This window comes from Erpetoichthys calabaricus, chromosome 2 (assembly GCF_900747795.2).
Source record: "Erpetoichthys calabaricus chromosome 2, fErpCal1.3, whole genome shotgun sequence".
NCBI classification, from domain to species: Eukaryota; Metazoa; Chordata; class Cladistia; order Polypteriformes; family Polypteridae; genus Erpetoichthys; species Erpetoichthys calabaricus.
Genome location: NC_041395.2, coordinates 214046052 through 214066674, shown reverse-complemented (window position 1 = coordinate 214066674; position 20623 = coordinate 214046052). Strand labels below are relative to the sequence as shown.

The 20623-nt window shown below is 36.9% G+C and overlaps 1 protein-coding gene across 1 annotated transcript in view; it reads left to right on the top strand.

Annotated features, from left to right (window-relative positions):
- The window catches only part of LOC114645537 (small conductance calcium-activated potassium channel protein 3-like), a 340671-nt gene extending 320318 nt beyond the window's left edge, over window positions 1-20353 (top strand). Inside the window, exons 7-8 of the mRNA XM_051923803.1 lie at window positions 3441-3510; window positions 12072-20353. Coding sequence (XP_051779763.1) covers window positions 3441-3510; window positions 12072-12416 — 415 coding nt within the window. The 3' untranslated portion in view covers window positions 12417-20353. The remainder of the gene's footprint in view (window positions 1-3440; window positions 3511-12071) is intronic.
- Window positions 20354-20623: the final 270 nt, after the last annotated feature.

The window sequence follows — 20623 nt, the reverse complement described above, 5'->3', positions numbered from 1 at the left end:
CACTTCTGTCACTTCTGCTATTTGCGAATGCAGGGGACACCAGTTCTCCAGTGAGCAGAAGTTAGCTATGCCAAAATAATTTAAGTTGGAACTAACTTCCTAAACAAATTGGTTGCTTAAATATATATAAATCAATTCTGGAAAAGTTTGATTGATTATAAAAAAAATATTCTGGTATTTTTTAAAGATTACATTAAAAAATGTAAATAAGTTATTAAAGCAATTAAAGCTTTGTGCCATTTCAGGGCATACATAATACTGTTAAAATATAAATATAATATGATAACTAACCTATTCAATCATTTTTCTAATCCATGAATTCTTTTACTGGATCATCAGTGCAAGGCAAGAACCAAACAGTGCAACAGTTAGTTAAAAAGCACACAGTTTTCAGTCCTTGTAGCATGAACATCATTGTGGGAGTATCTTGAGAAAAGCCATGTGTACATTTTCATACAAGTTGTGCTTCAGCCCAAGGTTTTGTACCTGTGAGATAGAGGTATACATTAAAACAGGGGTCCTTATATAGATTTGACCTGGAGTCAGTTTCTTGCAAAGAAAATACTGTTTAGGACATAAAAAAGCCCCCCCCCCACCCCCCCCCCCCTCCCCCCCCAATACACACAAATCTCTTACACTTGAACAAAAACACTCCCTTTTCTCTTCTGGAAATTCTCATCCAATCACCCATTAATTCAGATCATATATACTAAGTCTACGCAAAAAAAAAAAAAATCGGCATAACATCTATAAAGAGTGACGTGATCATCATGGAATGTTTTATTCATTTTGCGCTATGAATGTACTAAATTTATTCACTGGCATTTTCTCAACACACTTGAAAAACCTTATTCTTCAAGCCATTATGAGCTGAGCCACACAAATGTCTGATCAATGTGGATGTTCTTAAAACTAAATTAAATGCACTTTATTTTGGAATGAACATATGGAACAGCTCATTCCATCACTTTTGCAGAATAGCCACAGTATAGATGTGTCAGTTAGAAAATGGATTGATGGTTGGACAGACAAGTGTAATCACGTCCATAATGCAAAAACTCCACTCTTTTATCAGGACTGTGTATGGTTCAGCTTTATTTTGCAATCATTTGTAATTCACTCATTTACATCTGTGACACAAGTTAAAGAGGTTTCTAACAGCTGATTGGTCAACCAACCAATCATCAACCTCTCAAAGCAAAGACAAATCATATATTTTTATTTCTGAGCTATTCAAAATGATAAATGTGGCTATAATGAAAGCATGTTTTCCTTTAAAACAGCTGCATAATTTTAAGCTTATTTACTTAAACAAAGCAGAATTTTTAAATAATTGGCACAAAATTCAAGCACTTTTTAAAAGTGGCTAACTTGGAATTTCATTGTGAATTCAGTCCTGTGCTTTTTGTGTCTTGTTAACGTCAACTGAGGCCCTGTCTCTTTAAACTCTCTGCACATTCCTGATTTTACAGATGCCTGATATTTATAAATTCTACAAAATTTTAATATGACAGAAAAAAAAAAAAAACTTGTTAGAGGAGGATGACTTGGAGCCGGAAAAATCTTCCATGCAGGTCGCCAACTGATGATCCAAGCACTAAACTCATATCACTTAGTAATGCATCATTTAAATTAAGTTGTACATATAATTTACTTTTTTCTGAAGCCTTTCATCTTCTCTAAATACAGTATAAATAATGGTTATTTATATACTAATTTATTTAATATATTGAAAGCCATACATGTTAGAGGTACATAGTAAATCATGTTTTCACATAACACTGCTTAAAAAAGGTTAACTTGTTATTTTAAGATGCATGGCACTCTCTTAGATGTGGAACACATTTCTAGCTGATTACTGCATCTCTGTTAGAACAGCAATCTTGTCATTTTCTTAACCATGCATGAAAAACTACATGACAGAATATCTCTCAGAATAAAATGCCCAGGTATGAATTCAAACACGCATGCAGGCACAGGCTGCTTTAGTTTATTGTCACCAAAAAGATTGACAGTGTCAGAGGAAACTGGACTCACCAGATTCCCAGCCTGTGTTTAAAACTAGAGCTCAGGATAAAAGCACATTTAGGCCCCCTTTTATCTCCACAAAGTTCAGAGATGTTTTCAATGAAATAACAGAATGTGAGAAGGATTCTAATAGGGTGCCTTTGTAATAAAAATGAAGTATACAGAGAGGGTCAAACTATAGGAGTGAAACAATAATAAAGAAAATGAATACAATATTGCTGACTAAACATTAAACTCATAGTGTCTACAATGTGTGGTGCGTGGTCTACATTCCCACCTCCATACTGCACAAACCACTCCTCTCTCCCACTTCCTGTTCTTTTCTCTCTGTGTTGTTGTGGCTTCCGATTCTGCCTCTAACTCACCTTCAAATTAAATTTCTCATGTATTCTGGGTAACCCCTTCAATGGAGCACTTTCTGCCACACCCAGAATGACTTCTTGGCCAGGGTTGGTCCTATAATGAAAATAGAGCCACCAGTCTAGTGCTGTCAACAGTGGTTCTTGGTATCCCTGCACCTTCAAACTATTTATTGGCAAAGTCTATATGTAACCCAGGTTGTCTTCACAAAGTAAAAGACAGTAGAGCTCCATGTATCACATTCAGGAACTCTCCAGCGGCCAAGACATGTTATCTCTCCAGTATGGAGAATGACAGACCCTCTCATGACAACACCTTTAGTATTTAGTTTCTTGGCCCAAGGTATTGAACAGTATTGACACCTTTTTTACACATCTGTTAATTCTCCCTTTAATTGTTTGTATACCTACCTGTCACCCATTTGGGCCCACCACTTGAGAAATGCTACCCTTTGCATTCTGCTAACACTGGTATTTCTCACTTTGCCCTGTGTAACTATCATATGAAGAAGTCACTTTTCAGAAATATGGCAGATTATTTGGCAGGTAACTTTAAAAACTTCATCAAAAGTAAAACAAAAATTTACCAAAAGTAGTAGGACATTGTCTGCATGTGATTTGACTGAGACCAGATTGTGGTGTTCAATAGGTAAGTGTAGATGTTCTGCTCTTCTGTAATGGCAAGTCTCAACACTATAAGAAGTAAGATGTGTTATTCTTATAAACATGTTGAGAATTTCATAACAGAAGGTGCGTTAATAGGAGAAGCTGTAAAACTGCGATATCCTGCATACCACTTCACTAACTAGTTTCACCAATAATGTATTCCCAGTTGCTGTAATATTTATATTTAATTTTGGTGCTTTATAGCTACTGAGTTGAGGAGCATTTGTTGAAATCTTAGTATTTGTGAACATCTCCTATTTTTAATAACTAAGGGTATTCTATTTTTGCTGTTGTTTTGTACAGATGGCTCTGTCAATTTAATAACAAACATGATAGACAGAAAGTGTTCCCTGCGATTCAATGCTAATGACGTGTATTTTTATGCAGGTTACGCAGTGTAAAAATGGAGCAGAGGAAACTCAGTGACCAAGCCAATACTCTGGTTGATCTTTCCAAGGTAACAGTTATGTATGTCTGTATATTTTCAATGTCTCTGTAACACATACTAAACATATACATATACTAGCCATGTTACCATGAATTGCCCTTGGGTATAGTGTTGTCTGTTAATCAAATGTACTGTATCACAAGTAGTATGTAACTGAGTACTTTTTTCTACATACAATATTTTCAGGTTTTTTTATTATTTCAACAGGAGCTAATATTATTAGTTCCACTGGAGCTCCTTGCTCTTGAAAATATCACCTATAATTGCCCAGGAGAAAATCATTCCTGTAATAAATCAATTCCTTCTTTTCTAATTGACTGACCTTGGCTTTTGTTGATGGTTGTTGTAAAATACAATTTTACATATACACTGTGTATACACTAGCCACATTACCTGTAGTAATAGTATAAATTTTAAAACATTTCATATTTCTTGCTCTATGAGTACCTTCAGCACCTTTCCTCTGTATCCAAGTGTATCTGAACCTCTTTTTCCCAACACTCCCTTTGCTGAGTGCGTTCCCACAACACCTGCTTCTAAGACGCTGTCGATGTTTTCCAGGTACCTTTCTTGCCACTTGTCCGCTTCTCGTCTTTGAATGATGACTCTTAGCGTATCTCCTATGCATTTATTCCTCCTCATGTGTCTCACACTCTCACTCGCGTCACCAAAGCCAAACTGACCAATCAGATTACTCTGAGAACAAGACATGCTCACAGATATTAGCATTTTATTTTATATATAGACTAACTGTACCCCGTGGCTGCAACCACATAGTAATGAAACAGGACAAACTTTAAAAATCAATAAACGTTGGCACTATATCTGATCGTGTTCAGCTCTGATGGGAGAGCATTCCCCACGTGGGGAGAAAAGCACATGCATGTGATCTCTGGCAATCAGCAGCTACCCTCTAAAACACATGGAGCTCTGATCTCTCTCTCTCTCAAAAACGTCAAACGTTACTCCTTAACAATCTGTAGATGATAATGTCTGTTGAACAAACAGGTATCACTAGCTAAGCGGAGACAAGGCGCAGTCCAACACGTGACGAGACGTAGACCAACTCGAACAGAGGCTGGTGAGTGAATGAGGAAGGCCCCGCCCCCTGCTCTCGGCCCATAGCCACTGTCTTGGATTTGCATAAATACATCGGTACCGCAAGCGAACTATGGTACTTAGCGCGATGAGAGTTCAAGCAAATTATAGAAACAACCAGATCTAAATCTGTTAAGTAATTATCCCATGAAAAGCGGACAGACATACAGGCAGAACGCGTTTGGACCACAAAATTTTTAAAACCATTTCTTATTGAGCACCTATGGGCCAAGGGTAACCTGCATTCCAAATTTCATGTCCCAAGTTCTCATGGTTTGGGAGATTTTGTGATGAGTGAGTCAGTGGTATTTGGCTTTTAGATAGATAGATAGATAGATAGATAGATAGATAGATAGATAGATAGATAGAAATAAACTATATATATAGATATTGAAGTGCATATATTCATAAATATCAATAAAATACCATTAAACAAAATACTTAATTATATTTTTAGACCATTTATATGTTTATAGACATTAGTGCAATTTTATATGTATCTATTAAAGCCATATCTTTCATCTGCATTATTGAAAATCAAGGAATTTATAGTATGAAATGAGCAGACTTTTACTTTCTGTTTTATTCCTATTATTCTTATATGAAAGCAATTATAAAGGACAGCACGTAAAAAAACATAGGCTGAAGTTGGTGGAATGGCAACGGAGTGGCTAACACTGCTGCCTCATTGCTAAAAGAGATTTAGGTTCAGTTCCTGGCCCTGACACTGTCTCTGTGGGATATCTGTGTTCTCCCCATGTCCATTTGACTTTTCTCCAAGTACTCTAGTTTCCTTCCACATGCATAACGGTCTGATCTGAAAATCTATTTTTCTGCATTAGGGCTGCAACTTCGTCTTATGTTGGTATGTACATAACCTGGTTCTCTGTAACATTCTTACGGAAAATTTTAGTTCTCAAATGGATTGACAGATTGAACATTTGATGTGATGTCATTTAAATAAGTAGAATCTGCTTCATACAATAGCCTAATGTTGTACCTTATTCAAAGGTTTTGTAAACTAGCTGGTAGAGATTGGAAACTTAATGTGCTATGCTATAATATATAAAATTGAAATATGCAGATTTTCTCAGTTCAGACTGTGCTCATGTTTCCCAGCAACATATAACTTAAATCAGTTTACTAAATTCAAAATGCTGCACTGAATGGAAGCAGAACAGAAGGTCCCCCTCAGACAGACCTGAACAGTGGCTATAAATAGAAAAAGGAGATTGGAGCTTCAAGGCGTATGCCTAATGGTATTTTACTGGTTCCCTTCGACCTGTTAATAATCTAGTGCCCTGTGTTGATCCTGGCCTCAAAGCCTCTGGAGGGTTAAACTCCTGATTATAGTTTATAATGTTTTAATGATGACTTGTGTTTCTCCACAGCTTGAGGTTGCTTAGCAACCCATTGGAGTTTTTGCGGTTACCTTATTGTGTATTTGTAAGCTAGTATACCTTTATTTGTCTGTATATGTGTTTGAAAGGTGTGTTGCTCTAGTATTCGTGTGTTCTTTCACTGTGCACACTGTTCATTATAGTTAGCGCATGTTTACAAGGTGGTTCAATGAGTTTGGCTTTATACAGACTTCTGTAGCATGTATTGTATAAAGATTACATAAGTAAGTCACAGCAGTAAGGGAAAAATTCACAAAGTACCAATTGTGATCCGCATTCATGGGCTTGAGTAACAAGTAATAAAAGTATTTTGCAACATGGCATAGCATGTAGATTTGAATAACTTACAAAAATAACTTTGGTGACTGAAGGAGACAGTTTTGCAGCTGTGTTCACCCAGAAATACACCAAGGAGGCAAACAGTAAAATGAGCTTATTTATACAGTAATAATACAGGAAGGGACATAAAAATGAAAGAACTGAAAGTACAAAACAAACAAAGGTAAATCAATAAACCTACTCCCCCTCTTGTCCTACCTTTAAAGGGTTTCACCCCCACCTCCCATCTCCTCCCCTGGCTACGGCTTGCCTTCTTCCCACTCTAACACATGCCCCTCTTGAAACTCTGCACTCAGATGACCTGTGCCAGTTGGTGGATTTAAACCACTTCCAGCAAAGACAGGGAGTAGCCTTCCGGGATCGTGGATGTGCTTCAAGCCAATTTAACATCTGTTTAGTTTGTTTGGTCTTTCAGAGTGTTTATTTATTGATTTTTTTCTCTGCGTTTTTCAAGTAGAACTATCATTTTGTTTGGATGCTGCTTGAAGCCAGGTAATGTGCTGCTCATTTGCAGCTTATGACATCAGTGTAGAGTCTAAACATTGCAATTAAATGTTATTAGGGAGCGTTGCTGCTTGTGCTTCTCATTTGTTTTTACAATTATGTATCCTGGTTAGCATTTTGGTTTTGGCAAAAGTTTTGACTTCTTATGAAACAGAACCATACTTGTTTATTAACCATGAGCAAAGCACATTCTATCAGACTGAACAGCTTGAACTGAAACAAGAGCAAGGTCGGAAACAGAACTACGCAGATGTAAACACTTCCTGGCAGCTACAGGTCACTGGGTCTCAGAAGAGATGTATAGACCTGGAAAGCTGCCCTGGAGGCTTCAGCTTGTTCTGCCCTTACCGGTCATAATAGTATGGACCTACATTTTCTCAAGGAAAACTAGGCTAGAACTCCTTCAACTTCTCTTCCTTCATCCCGGACCATTCAGCTGCCTTTAAAAGACTAAGCCCCCAGGGCAGCTTTCCAGGTCTATACATCTCTTCTGAGACCCAGTGACCTGTAGCTGCCAGGAAGTGTTTACATCTGCGCAGTTTTATTTCTGACCTTGCTCTTGTTTCAGTTAGATGGCCAAGCAGCCCTGTCTATTGCTTTGTCACTTTCCCTCCTAGATCCCTGAAGGTATTTTGACTACTTCTACCACAGGCCATCTTTCTCCCAGACATGTGCTACTGCTGCTGCTTAAAGCCCTTCCAGGGCACACTTGACATGCTGCCTACTTTAAATGTGATAATTATACCGTTGTAAATCACAGCTTTTGACAGATACATTTTATGTAACATTAAATTTAGCTTCAGCTAATGATTTGTTAAATTTTATTTTATCAAAATGTATTTTGTAACAGTAAAGTATGAAGTGAGACAACATAGTCAGGAGCAGTGACAAATTCTGTGCATCGTTTAAAATGGTATCTCATATGAAAAATGTTCATGTTTCTCGATTTCAATAAAAATTGCTTAATTATGCCCAAATGTGCCCCATTCCAAGCAGATGTACAATAGTTGATTGATGAAGCTGTCTGGCCTAAAGTAAAGGCATATCTTCCTACACCCTTCAGAAGCACTTTATCCTGGTCTACAGTTAACACACATCCTTATGTAAGTTTTGGTGCTAATCTTGAGGCAGATTATTTGACCCTTGTTACTTTTTTTCTTTGTAAATTCTTCCTTTAGAAAATAATTTACAAAATTTAAATTACAGTTACGCAATTTAAATTAACCATTGCTGTTTATGTGAAAAATGATTCTGTAATACATATAAAACAATAGGGATTGCCTTGAATTGAATTTAAAAGATGACATTCCATTATTTCTCTTGCATAAATTATATGACCATACTTAAGATAACAAAATTAAGGACAACAGACAACTAGTAAAACTGCAGACTTTTACCATATACCTGTATATGGTATGTTATATACTGTGATCATAACCCAACAATTACTCTGTCTTAATAGGGTTTAAATACTTTTACACTGAGTTATTGGTGCTGATTGTACACTTTGTACAAAAGTTATGTGAAATTACTAGTGGAAATGTCCCTTCTCCTTTCTTTTTAAGGAATGTTGTTTTGAATACAAAAGTACTGAGTTACAATATAGATTCACTTTTTATATTACCAAGCTCAAAACTTGCTATTATTTTTGTTTTTTGGAGTTATTTACAGGCAAATACCTAACAAAACATAATATTTTCAAACATGCGTAATCCATTTCACACACCCACACCCACTCAATGTGAAATTGCCAATCAGTCTATTGTAACAGGCACAATTTTGGGGATGTGGGAGGAAAACTGGAGTGCATGGAGGAAAACCGATATAAACATGAAGAACAGCATACAAACTGCACATGGCCAATAAATGGATGAAAGTTGCAAACAAAAGATGTTGTATCCCACTTCTGCACCACTTCAAAATTCAACCAAATATTCTGAAATGGAAAGTTTATATTATCTTGATTAGTTGGTATTTTATGCCTGGGTACTTTGGGATTGCTAGAGACATACAAAAAGAAACTTTTAACATATTTGGAATAAGTGAAAAATCAGAAGTTTATTTTTAATATTAATCTTTTATCTCAGGTACCTTGCAGCTGTAGAATGGAGCACAGTTGTAAAGTGCAGAAAAAGGAATTGTTTCTCAGTAATACATGAAAGCAGCAACTGTATCAGACAAGCATTAATCAGCTTTCAAACTTTGCTTATATTCAGTGAAGATATGAGGTTTTTAAGCAAAGAAAAAAACCATCAATGTGAAAATATTCTCTAATAGGCAAACTGCTAGGGGTTATATTTTTGTAAGGGCTGTTTTCATTATTTCTTTTCTTGTTTATTATTATTAAAACTGAATGGTTTACATTTATTGTCATAAGTCTAATTATTTGGTGCAGATAGGTTGTGAAAATACTCTTATTTTGTATTAACAGGACTTATAGCCAAATAGTTGCCTGTTAGTAAATATTTATTCACTTGTGTTTTTTAATGCTCTGTATGTATACATAATATATATTATATTAACTTTAACAGAATGACAAACAAAGCTACAATTTACCCTGAACACAAAAGCCCATGACATTTTTAAAGTGCAACTATGTCCTCATAATTTTTTCGACATTGTTCCCTGGTCACTGCTAATTAGTAAAACATCAGTCCCATTTTCCTGTTCAAATATTTAAGGAGTTTCTGGAGCAGAAAAATATTATAATCCTTTGAGGTATGCTTATCATCAGAGTAATTTCTCAAAGTATGCTCACATTCACAGTGATAAAACTAATTATGTGGCAAAGTTAACTGCTCTACCTATATGGATATTTTTAATATCAAACTATGAAATGAAAACTTGTCATGTATCTTGTGATCATCTCAATAGCTATGTGCATAAATTATTGAAAACTGCAAAAACTAAAAATGAAAAAATGTAAATTAACCTGCAATTTCCCTTATTTAAATGAATGTAGTTTAAAAGAACCTCTCATTGATTTTAAGCCTGACAAAAAGCGGAAATGTTTGTTCATAGCTCAGAATTCACAGGTGCTGAGCAGCTATTAAGGGAAAATCTTTCCTGCACTGTAATGGTCTGAGGGGCCTGTGGATGTTCAAATTCCCACCTAGTATCATTTATTTGTCAAAATGTCCAGGGGGAACCCTATCCTTGAAAATGACTGGCAATGAACTGTGCCTTGTGGCAACAAAATTGCTGAAAGGGGCGAATCAGTTGCTGTGAGACAATGCTTCAGTACGTACATCCTTCTTACATGGTATACAGTTCCCCATTCAACAATACAAATTTATATATTTTTATGATTCAACAAAATCACAAAAGTTTTTAATTCTTGTTTTTTCTACAGCATTCTTCCAGTTTGATCAAAATGTTTTTGGTTTGATGACCTTCTAATGTTTACTTACTACTTCTGGAATTGCACAAAAACCTTTTCATAATACAGTCATATGAAAAAGTTTGGGAACCCCTCTCAGCCTGCATAATAATTTACTTTCAACAAAAAAAGATAATAGTGGTATGCCTTTCATTTCCTAGGAACATCTGAGTACTGGGGTGTTTTCCAAACAAAGATTTTTAGTGAAGCAGTATTTAGTTGTATGAAATTAAATCAAATGTGAAAAACTGGCTGTGTAAAAATTTGGGTCCCCTTGTAATTTTGCTGATTTGAATGCATGTAACTGCTCAATACTGACTACTTGTAACTCCAAATTGGTTGGATTAGCTCATTAAGCCTTGAACTTCATAGACAGGTGTGTCCAATCATGAGAAAAGATATTTAAGGTGGTCAATTGCAAGTTGTGCTTCCCTTTGACTCTCCTCTGAAGAGTGACAGCATGGGATCCTCAAAGTAACTCTCAAAAGATCTGAAAACAAAGATTGTTCAGTATCATGGTTTAGGGGAAGGCTACAAAAAGCTATCTCAGAGGTTTAAATTATCAGTTTCAACTGTAAGGAATGTAATCAGGAAATGGAAGGCCACAGGCACAGTTGCTGTTAAACCCAGGTCTGGCAGGCCAAGAAAAATACAGGAACGGCATATGTGCAGTATTGTGAGAATGGTTACAGACAACCCACAGATCACCTCCAAAGACCTGCAAGAACATCTTGCCGCAGATGGTGTATCTGTACATCGTTCTACAATTCAGCGCAATTTGCACAAAAAAACATCTGTATGGCAAGGTGATGAGAAAGAAGCCTTTTCTGCACTCACACCACAAACAGAGTCGCTTATTGTATGCAAATGCTCATTTAGGCAAGCCAGATTTATTTTGGAACAAAGTACTTTGGACTGATGAGGCAAAAATTGAGTTATTTGGTCATAACAAAAAGCACTTTGCATGGCGGAAGAAGAACATCGCATTCCAAGAAAAACACCTGCTACTTACTGTCAAATTTGGTGGAGGTTCCATCATGCTGTGGGGCTGTGTGGCTAGTTTAGGGACTGGGGTCCTTATTAAAGTCGAGGGTCGGATGAATTCGACCCAATATCAACAAATTCATCAGGATAATGTTCAAGCAGCAGTCACAAAGTTGAAGTTATGCAGGGGTTGGATATTCCAACAAGGCAATGACCCAAAACACAGTTCGAAATCTACAAAGGCATTCATGCAGAGGGAGAAGTACAATGTTCTGGAATGGCCGTCACAGTCCCCTGATTTGAATATCATCGAAAATCTATAGGATGATCTGAAGCAGGCTGTCCGTGCTCGGCAGTCATCAGATTTAACTGAACTGGAGAGATTTTATATGGAAGAATGGTCAGAAATACCTCCATCCAGAATCCAGACACTCATCAAAGGCTATAGGAGGTGTCTAGAGGCTGTTACATTTACAAAAGGAGGCTCAACTAAGTATTGATGTAATATCTCTGTTGGGGTGCCCACATTTATGCACTAATTTTGTTGTGATGCATATTGCATATTTTCTGTTAATCCAATAAACTTAACGTCACTGCTGAAATACTACTGTTTCCATAAGGCATGTAATATATTAAAAGGAAGTTGCTACTTTGAAAGCTCAGCCAATGAGAAACAAAAATACAAAGAATTAAGAGGGGTTCCCAAACTTTTTCATATGACTGTATGCCCAAAGGTTTAAATTGATCATTGTAATTAAATCAGCCTTACAAAAGGTTTGTTGCAATTAGAATAATCTAAATAAATCTGTTAAAGTTGGAGAATACTAATTTTCTTAATATTCATTCTTATGTTTACCACCATCCAGATGCAAAATGTAATGTATGACCTGATCACAGAACTCAATGACCGCAGTGAGGATCTAGAGAAGCAGATCGTAAGCTTGGAGAGTAAGCTGGAGCAGCTGACATCAAGCTTCAATTCCCTGCCAGGGTTGATAGCGGAGACCCTGAGACTTCAGCATGCACAGTTGCTACTGGTGATCGCAGAAAACCGAGCTGGAGCAGGTACAGGGACAGGAGGAACAATCACAGGAACTCCAGGGAGGTTCCACTGTCCACTCTCTTCTGCATCACCACTCCTCTCTGACAGTCCTTTAGAAATCAGCTCAGCTTCATTTCCTACTCCATACACAAGTTCCAGCAGCTGTTAAATATCTGGGCTGCCAGCTAATCTTCCCTGAACATTAACTGATGCTTTATTCAGCTACTAGTACAGTTACAAAAACAGTATCACTAAAGCAGAGTCTCCTCTTCTCAATAATTAGGAAAGGTAGAAGTACAAGACAGGAGTCCATTGTATGGGCCTGTCTGGAAAAGAACACAGAAAGATCTTTGATGTCACATTGTTGTTGGCTATATAGGTTACCTCTTGCAAGGCAAATAAAATGGCTATTACACGACATAAGAAAGAGTAGGAGAGCCTTGTAAAATAAGACAAAAACCAAAACAAAATCTCCATCTGCACAACAGTGAATGACACAGACAGCCTTTTCTTCAGCCAGTAACACTGTGGAGATCTGCCACGGAAAAAAATATCAACTTGAAGAGTGATCTCAGATGGAACATGAGATGTCTGATCAGCAACATCGCGAGGGGAGTATGGGCAAAACTGGTACAAGAAGACTATCGTATGAATGTACAATGCATGCTGAGCAGAAGCAGCAGGTAAACCAAGCAAAATTCAACACTTTTTCCTTGCAAATCATTGATTATGGGTGTTTCTTGCCAAGGTAAGCTAACCTGAGAGCATAGCTGCTCATGGTTCTGAAGTGTATGTACAAAAAAAGAAAGCACAGAAAAAGAATGCTCCTCTGAAATGGAGCACACTTTTAACACCTGAGGTTTTTCTGTTGTTTTTTTTTTTTTTTTTTGTTAAAATTGCTCAGGTTTCAGATGAATTTGATGGTTGTTTTTATTGAAACCAAAATAAAATTCTAGCAGTATGAGGCACACATTATGGTTCATTTATTCTTCAGTACTAGGACCCTTCCCAATCCCATCAATCCCAAGATGGGTTTGGTTTTGAAAAGGCTTATAAATAATGGAAACTCTGCTGCCTAGACATAAATGCAGAAAGAAAAGAAAAAAGAATATGAATACTTAGAAAACTAGAAGATTTGCAGTTATCTTTCTCTCTTTATGGACATATACTGTAACATGCTGAATGTCACATCCTTACTCCCTCTCAGCTATCAATTTGATGTCTCAGTTCATGAGACATTTTGAATTCAGAATTGCTTACACTGAGATGAATGTTAATACCTAGAATCTAGAAACATTTTTCAAAGAAGACAAATAGATCAGACTATTTCAATATGTCAAACTGCATCATCATTGTAAAAATATTTTTAATCTTAGGTATTACCGAAAAGATCAGCTTTTTGGTCTTTGGCAAAAACATATAGGTTAGGGTCCAAAACCAATCCAAAACCCAAAAGGTCTTCCTTTTTAAAACAAAATAACGGGTGGGATTACTTCCAATACACAGCAGCTTTTCTACAACATTCCAGAACAATGCAGTACGTTATTTTTTCTGCGAGTACACAGACCTATTCTGTGTTTGGCTAGATTGTTGTAGTTTCTTTTTAAAATGACACCAACTGGAATGACTTCCTCTTCTCTGTAAGATGCTAAGATTGATTCTTTGATATTCTCAAATAGCCAAAGTAAACTGCACTAAAAGCATAATCTGTGAATACTCAGAGCCTTCATTGCAAAGCACAATCAAGGCGCCAGCAAAGCTGATGCTGGGTAAAATAAGCGATTCTTTCAAGAAACTAGAATGCAGGTATTTCATAGTGTTGTGTAAAAGTCGACAGTAGCAAAAATGCACAGTTTTTAGACACTGCTAGACACATACTTTCCACAGGTATACATTTGATAGATTGTTCTGTTGGGCATCATGCTAACATAGTTAATTAGAACTGCTGTCTTATGGGTCTAGAGGCATGAGTTGTGGTCTTTATGGAGTTTGCATCTTCCCTTGCACATTTTTTCTCTGGATGCCCTGGTTTCCTGCCACATCCCAAAGACAGGTTAATTGGAGGTCATAAATTTGCCTGTTATGAGTGAATGTAGTTGTGTACTTGATGTTTTTGTCTCGGGATGATCTTGTGTCTCATTTAACATTTGTACTGTCTTGACTCTGTAATTGAGTAAGCAGGTTTAGAAGAATGAATGACAGCATATTTTTTCTGTTCGTGGGTTTTTGTTTTTAGCAGATATTAATGCATTTGGCTCTCTAAAGGCAGAGAAGCTCATTTAATTAAATTAAAGTGTTTTTTGACATTCACTGTTATAGTGCCAATGGATTAATCATATTTTCGTAATTTATACCATTTATTTTACTGCTTTGTATCAGCTTTAGCCTACCTTCTCTAAAATGTTGACAGAATATGGTGCTTATCAAGACTTTCTAAAACTTTAAGACTGACTTCTGAATATGGCCTCCCCAGGATAGCAGGAACTATAAAAGTCAGAGACTTGCTTTGCCCCATATACCAAGTATCTCACAGCTAAGCATGCTTTGGCTCTTTTCTATGATGCTTTCAGCTGTTTGTTTTTTAAGCTGTCTATTCAAGTAATCTTTCTGAAAGAAAGAATGATGACAGCTGACCCAAACATTGTTAAAAATACTGTAACAAAGGCGCTATATGGGCACCTGACCCGACACAGACTGTCACCAGAGGCACATATAAAAGCAAATGAACTTTTATTTGCTTCACCTGTGGGCCACGTCTTCCCCGTGTCCCACAGGCACATCACAGTCCCAAAACACACAACTAAACACAAAAGCACAAACACTCTTCTTTTCCTCCACTCCTCACAGCAGCTTCATCCTCCTCCTCCCGACTCTGGCCTCTGGAGTGGTGGCTGCTGGCCCCTTTTAAAGTTCACCCGGAATTGCTCCAGGTGCTTGATTTCCGAGTTCCGGCTGCACTTCCGGGTGTAGTGAAAACACTGCCCATAAGGGCTCAGGAGTTCCATCTGCAGCACCCCCTGGCGGCCACTGCAGGACCCAACAGGGCTGCACCAAACTCCAATTCCCATGGAGCCCCGCGGGAGACCGAGGCACCGCTCCAACCCAGGGATGTGGCCATCCAGCGTCCAGGGGGAGATATTGAATAGTCCATGTCTGTTCCCCTTGAACATATACTGAAGGGGCGTCCCGGCCAGGCATTGGTCCTGGCCGTCCGCCACAATACTTAGTCACTGTCACACAACCCAGTGTGAATATATGTTCACATGCTTGGGAAGGAAATAAAGAAGATGTACTTTAAACGGGAAGAATATCTGGGGAAACAGTTGGGTTTCTGCCTACCACTGGGACGAGTAATTGACAAAGGAGCTTATTTGAACTATGAAGAGAGTATGTTCTTGGTCATTTGATTTCCATGGTTTTTATCAGGAGGGCTTTTGTAGGTGAGCCAATGGATAAAATTAAGGCTTCTAGAATGCGACTTTACATCTTCCCTAAATAGCATCCTCTCACCAGACAGTCTATGATTGCATTCACCACAATATGAATGAGGTATATAAACATATACACTTATGAATACTTGTGTGTGTGTGCGTATGTACTGTATATATACACAAACACACCCACACACACATATACAAAATATTCTTTAATAGTATAACTTTGTTTCAGCAGGTTTGGGTTCTACCAGTATCTACCAATTCATCTGACAAGAACATAAAACAAGAGCAAAAATAAAATGGAGCATTTAATTTACAGTATTCACCACAATACATAAATTATTTCAATATTATGGGTAGCCTCTTTAAATGTTTCATGTTCTGCTCTTATATATTTTTTATAAATCACCACTTGGATACACCTAATTTAATAAAAATATTCTTCATTACTGCCTACATTACTTAGGACTTTCAGTTTCAGGCTTTCCTGTCTTTTTTACTGCTTTCTGGCAGCTTTTGGTGTGAAAATTTGAACAAGGTGCATTGCTCTTCTTAAAATCTGATGTTTGTCACTTTATAAGGATTAATTATATAAAAGGTTATGTATATTTTCCTTGGTTCTTCATTATCCATTTTTGTGCAGTGCTTTTTTGCTGTATTAATGAAGGACAGGACAGTCTCCATAGCTGCTTTTCTGGTTTGTTTTCCAAGTTAGTGGCCTAGTTTGGACAGATACTGTATTTTCAGGGTGCTTAGAAACAAGCCAGATCATACCTTCAAAATTATAAATATGAGACAAAAACATTTACTACAATATGATATTGACATTTGAGCATCTGCAGATACCTTTTTTAGAACCAAAATTTTGAAAAAATATTCTTTAAAAATGAAACTACAACAATGTAACTGACTGCCTGTGGATGTAGCAGTGATTAGTATGTTTTGTTTGTTAGGGTTATACTCAGTGTCACTTTAGGGGCTCTATTTTTGAAAACCCATTTTTCCCCTGTGCTTTATGAAAATAAGCATTGTCTGGCCCCGTGAAAAAAAGCCATTTATTCTTGGCCTGAGCACTTTGTGGCAGGAGTGCTGTGCTCCAAAGCCTGAACATTTTCATAACAAAACAATGCAAGAAACATTACTACTGCATTGAGAATACAACCCTGCTTCTGCTCTCCTTACTTATAAAATGACTACAATGTGCACATGCCTTGCTTTATTTTATTATTTGTTTTGGATTTTCCTTGTTTTCCTAAGGTAAAATATATATATATATATATATATATATATATCTACAACTAGACAGATTACTTCAGTTTACAGTAGGTACAGTAGATGTTTTATCATGTGACCACTGAAACAGAGCTATAAGTTTAGAACATAGTCATCCAATGTATTTTCCATAAGCTCTGACCCAAGATTATCTGTTATTTATAAGATGTATTAGTTTTTGTAATGGAGATCAAAGATGTTTAGTTTAGGAAAACTGTAATTATCTCAAAACATGGTTTTTGCTGTTTGCCAGTGGTCAACTGACATGACATCTGCATGGAGTGGAATATCTTGGAAATGTGTGTGTGTTTGTGTGTGTGCATGTGCACAGGTGTTTTTATCTGTATGTGTTATGTATATATACACAATTCCTACACAATGACCTGTATACCTGTATATACACACATATACACATAAAATCAGTGGCAATTTTTGAAGGTGGCAAGCAAGATTTTAAGTGAAAAATATATAAAAAAAAATGACGCTTGTGAATTTGTTTTGTTAAATAATATGCTTAATTATTGGTGATCATCTCCAGGATACTAAGGAATTGTTGCAATCAGTGGTCTTTTGAAGTTTCTTAATGCTACCCCTTCATCTACCTAACAGTGTCGATCCTCTCTGCTTCTTTGTTCTCCCAAGTTTACCCAATGTGTTAATCAAGTAGGTTTTCCCCCCCATAGCTTCAAACACAATGATATTTGTACATTAGATCAGTGGAAAGTGGGAGGGGGCCGTTTTGGAGTTTTGACTGGAATGATATGTGTACATTAGATCAAATAGTGGGTATCCCTCGAAGGTCAGACCGGGAAGTGCTGGTACGCAACCATTTACTACTGGTATACACCAAAAATGGAAAATCATCGCCCCACTTCAAGAACCGCCAATAAGTATTTAATATTGGCACTTTATTGAACTTGGAAAGTGACATCATATAACACAAACCAAAATGTAAGTGACGAACACAATGAATAGGCACTGTTGTCTCACAGCTCCAGGAGATAGGCTTTGTTCAGACTGGTCACTGTCAGAGAGGAATGCAAATCTTCTCCCTAGGGTACTAATGTCTTCCTCCCACGTTCACACTCATGCAGGTTCAATTAATTGGTGACAGTTAATTGTCCCGGAATGAGTTAGGCTGGGCATGTGATTGTGACCTCGCACCCTTCATTTTTGGGTCATTGTAAATTATCCTTTGGGGCTGCCATTCCCTTAGGAAAAATAATTTGCTTACCATCCATCCATCCATCCATTTCCCAACCCGCTGAATCCGAACACAGGGTCACGGGGGTCTGCTGGAGCCAATCCCAGCCAACACAGGGCACAAGGCAGGGACCAATCCCGGGCAGGGTGCCAACCCACCGCAGATTTGCTTACCTAACTTCTGAATATTGCCACTGATAAATAAGTGAAACTAACATGTGTATACATATGTATATATATATATATATATATATATATATATATATATATATATATATATATGTGTGTGTATTAATACACACACACACTGGTATATAAAATATATATGTGTATATGTTTACACACAAGCAAACACACACTCTGGTATGATATCCAAGTATGAAATTTTGTAGCTACATAATTGACGGCTCATAAGTGTAGCTTTAAGTTTTCCTATGTCTGTTTCTGGACAGCTGTGTCCTCCAGAAAGCACATATAAACTACAGCCTAACCCTCAACTAAAGCAATGATTTCACAATTTGCATTTGTGTTCATTTTGTGTGGGCCTTCAAGTATTTTTTCACTAAATGATACATTTCAATTAATTGTCTGTGATGTCAGCTTTGTGCTTGATTAGATTCATATTGATAACGACCTGTTCCCTTTCCTGGATTCAATTTTACATTCTCTGGAATTAAGTTTACATTCTTCTTGAGGAAACATCTTTAAGGCAGTCAAGCAAAGATGATACTGGTTATGGGAAGAGTGTAGCAAGAGTAGAATTCTGAAAAACAATCTGCTGTATATAGATATGTGGGGCTGTAGGACTATTATGAAGTCCTATAGTTTCATGCATCATCAGGTATACAGGTGTCATTACAGATTTCAACAGTGACTTACCTCTTTGCATTTCTTTTCCATATGGAAAGATCACACGCTACAAGAAAATAACATTTAGTTGATTGTTTAAAACAAAGTCTCCAATAACTAAATTAATCCGAAGTTAATCAATTTTGCTCTTTCTTTTAAATGTAGTCCAATTATATACAAAGTTGTTCTTGTAATCTACTGGCTTGGATTCTTGTTTTTACAACAAGATTATTGCAGATTGCTTTAATAAAAATAAAAAACAAAAAAACAAGCATCAAGATGACTATTTCAAAACAATATAATTGATTTTCCTTGAAAAATAACAGGCGAGCTCCAACAGATAACAAAAAGTAAAACGTAACAAAGTGTGCAGTTGCAGCATTATTTAATGTAGAACTATCAGTAGCATAAGTGACCCTAAGAACACATAACAGAAATAAAAGAAACAGGTTTATGGCCACTCATAGACAAGGGCTGGAGAGGAGTTCTTGTGGGCAAAATATGATGTCCATTAATCCATCCATCCATTATCCAACCCACTGAATCCGAACACAGGGTCACAGGGGTCTGCTGGAGCCAATCCCAGCCAACACAGGGCACAAGGCAGGAACCAATCCCGGGCAGGGTGCCAACCCACCGCAGGACTGTCCATTAATTATTGATTAATATGAAAGCATGGGTACTTACACAGTAAACTTGTGTTGTACTCGGCTGAAACACTATTTCCTGATCAAAAACCTTAATAAATAAAAAAGTAATCAGTAATGTGTTCAATAAATCTGAGCATTTAATGTAATACACTTGTACTAACAACAAAGGAATATATTGATAGAATTGAATCCTACATCACTAATATTTTGAGCAGAAAGCTATCATTAGACAACACACATCACAACACAGAAAGGAAAGTAGCATTGCGACTGGAGAACATGTCTTTAACATTAGTTCAGATAACTGCTGGGAGACCCTTGACTACGCAAGTAAGGGATTCGGTTTTTCAGGGGGCAATCCAAATCTTAAGGGTGATGCTTCATTATCTGCCATTATCTGAAAATGATATCATAAATTGTGCTGTAATTTTCCAGGACTGCTGTTGCTGATGGGGGTGACAATGACAAACCAGAAACAGACATCATTTTAGAAATGGCTTCACCCTGTTCATGCAAAAGTGCCTTGGACTTCAAACTGATGGAGTCAGTGTAATAAAATCAAATCTATTGAAAGGCTTCTACTTGTAATAGAACTATAGATAATGAGTTTGTTTTATTTTTGTTGTTTATTTCTGTTACAATTTACTCAAAGAGTAATTAACTGCCATTAAAAATAAATTTGTATTCTAATCCTATTTGCGTTTGTGTCTGTTCTTCAAGCACTTTTCCAATCTTGTTTTAGTTCATTCTGACTGCTGAGACTATCAAACTTTACTGTATTTGCATTGTATAACCTGACCTCTGGTTTATTGCCTTTTATTTCAAGACAAAATCATCTTTTAACTGGAACTAGAATTTACTCATCTTCCAGTCACTGTTGGCCTGACATTTTTATCCAGGGAGTCGTTTAACAATTTGAAGAACAATGAACATCTTCTAACGAGCTTCAAGCTCTTAGTAAACTG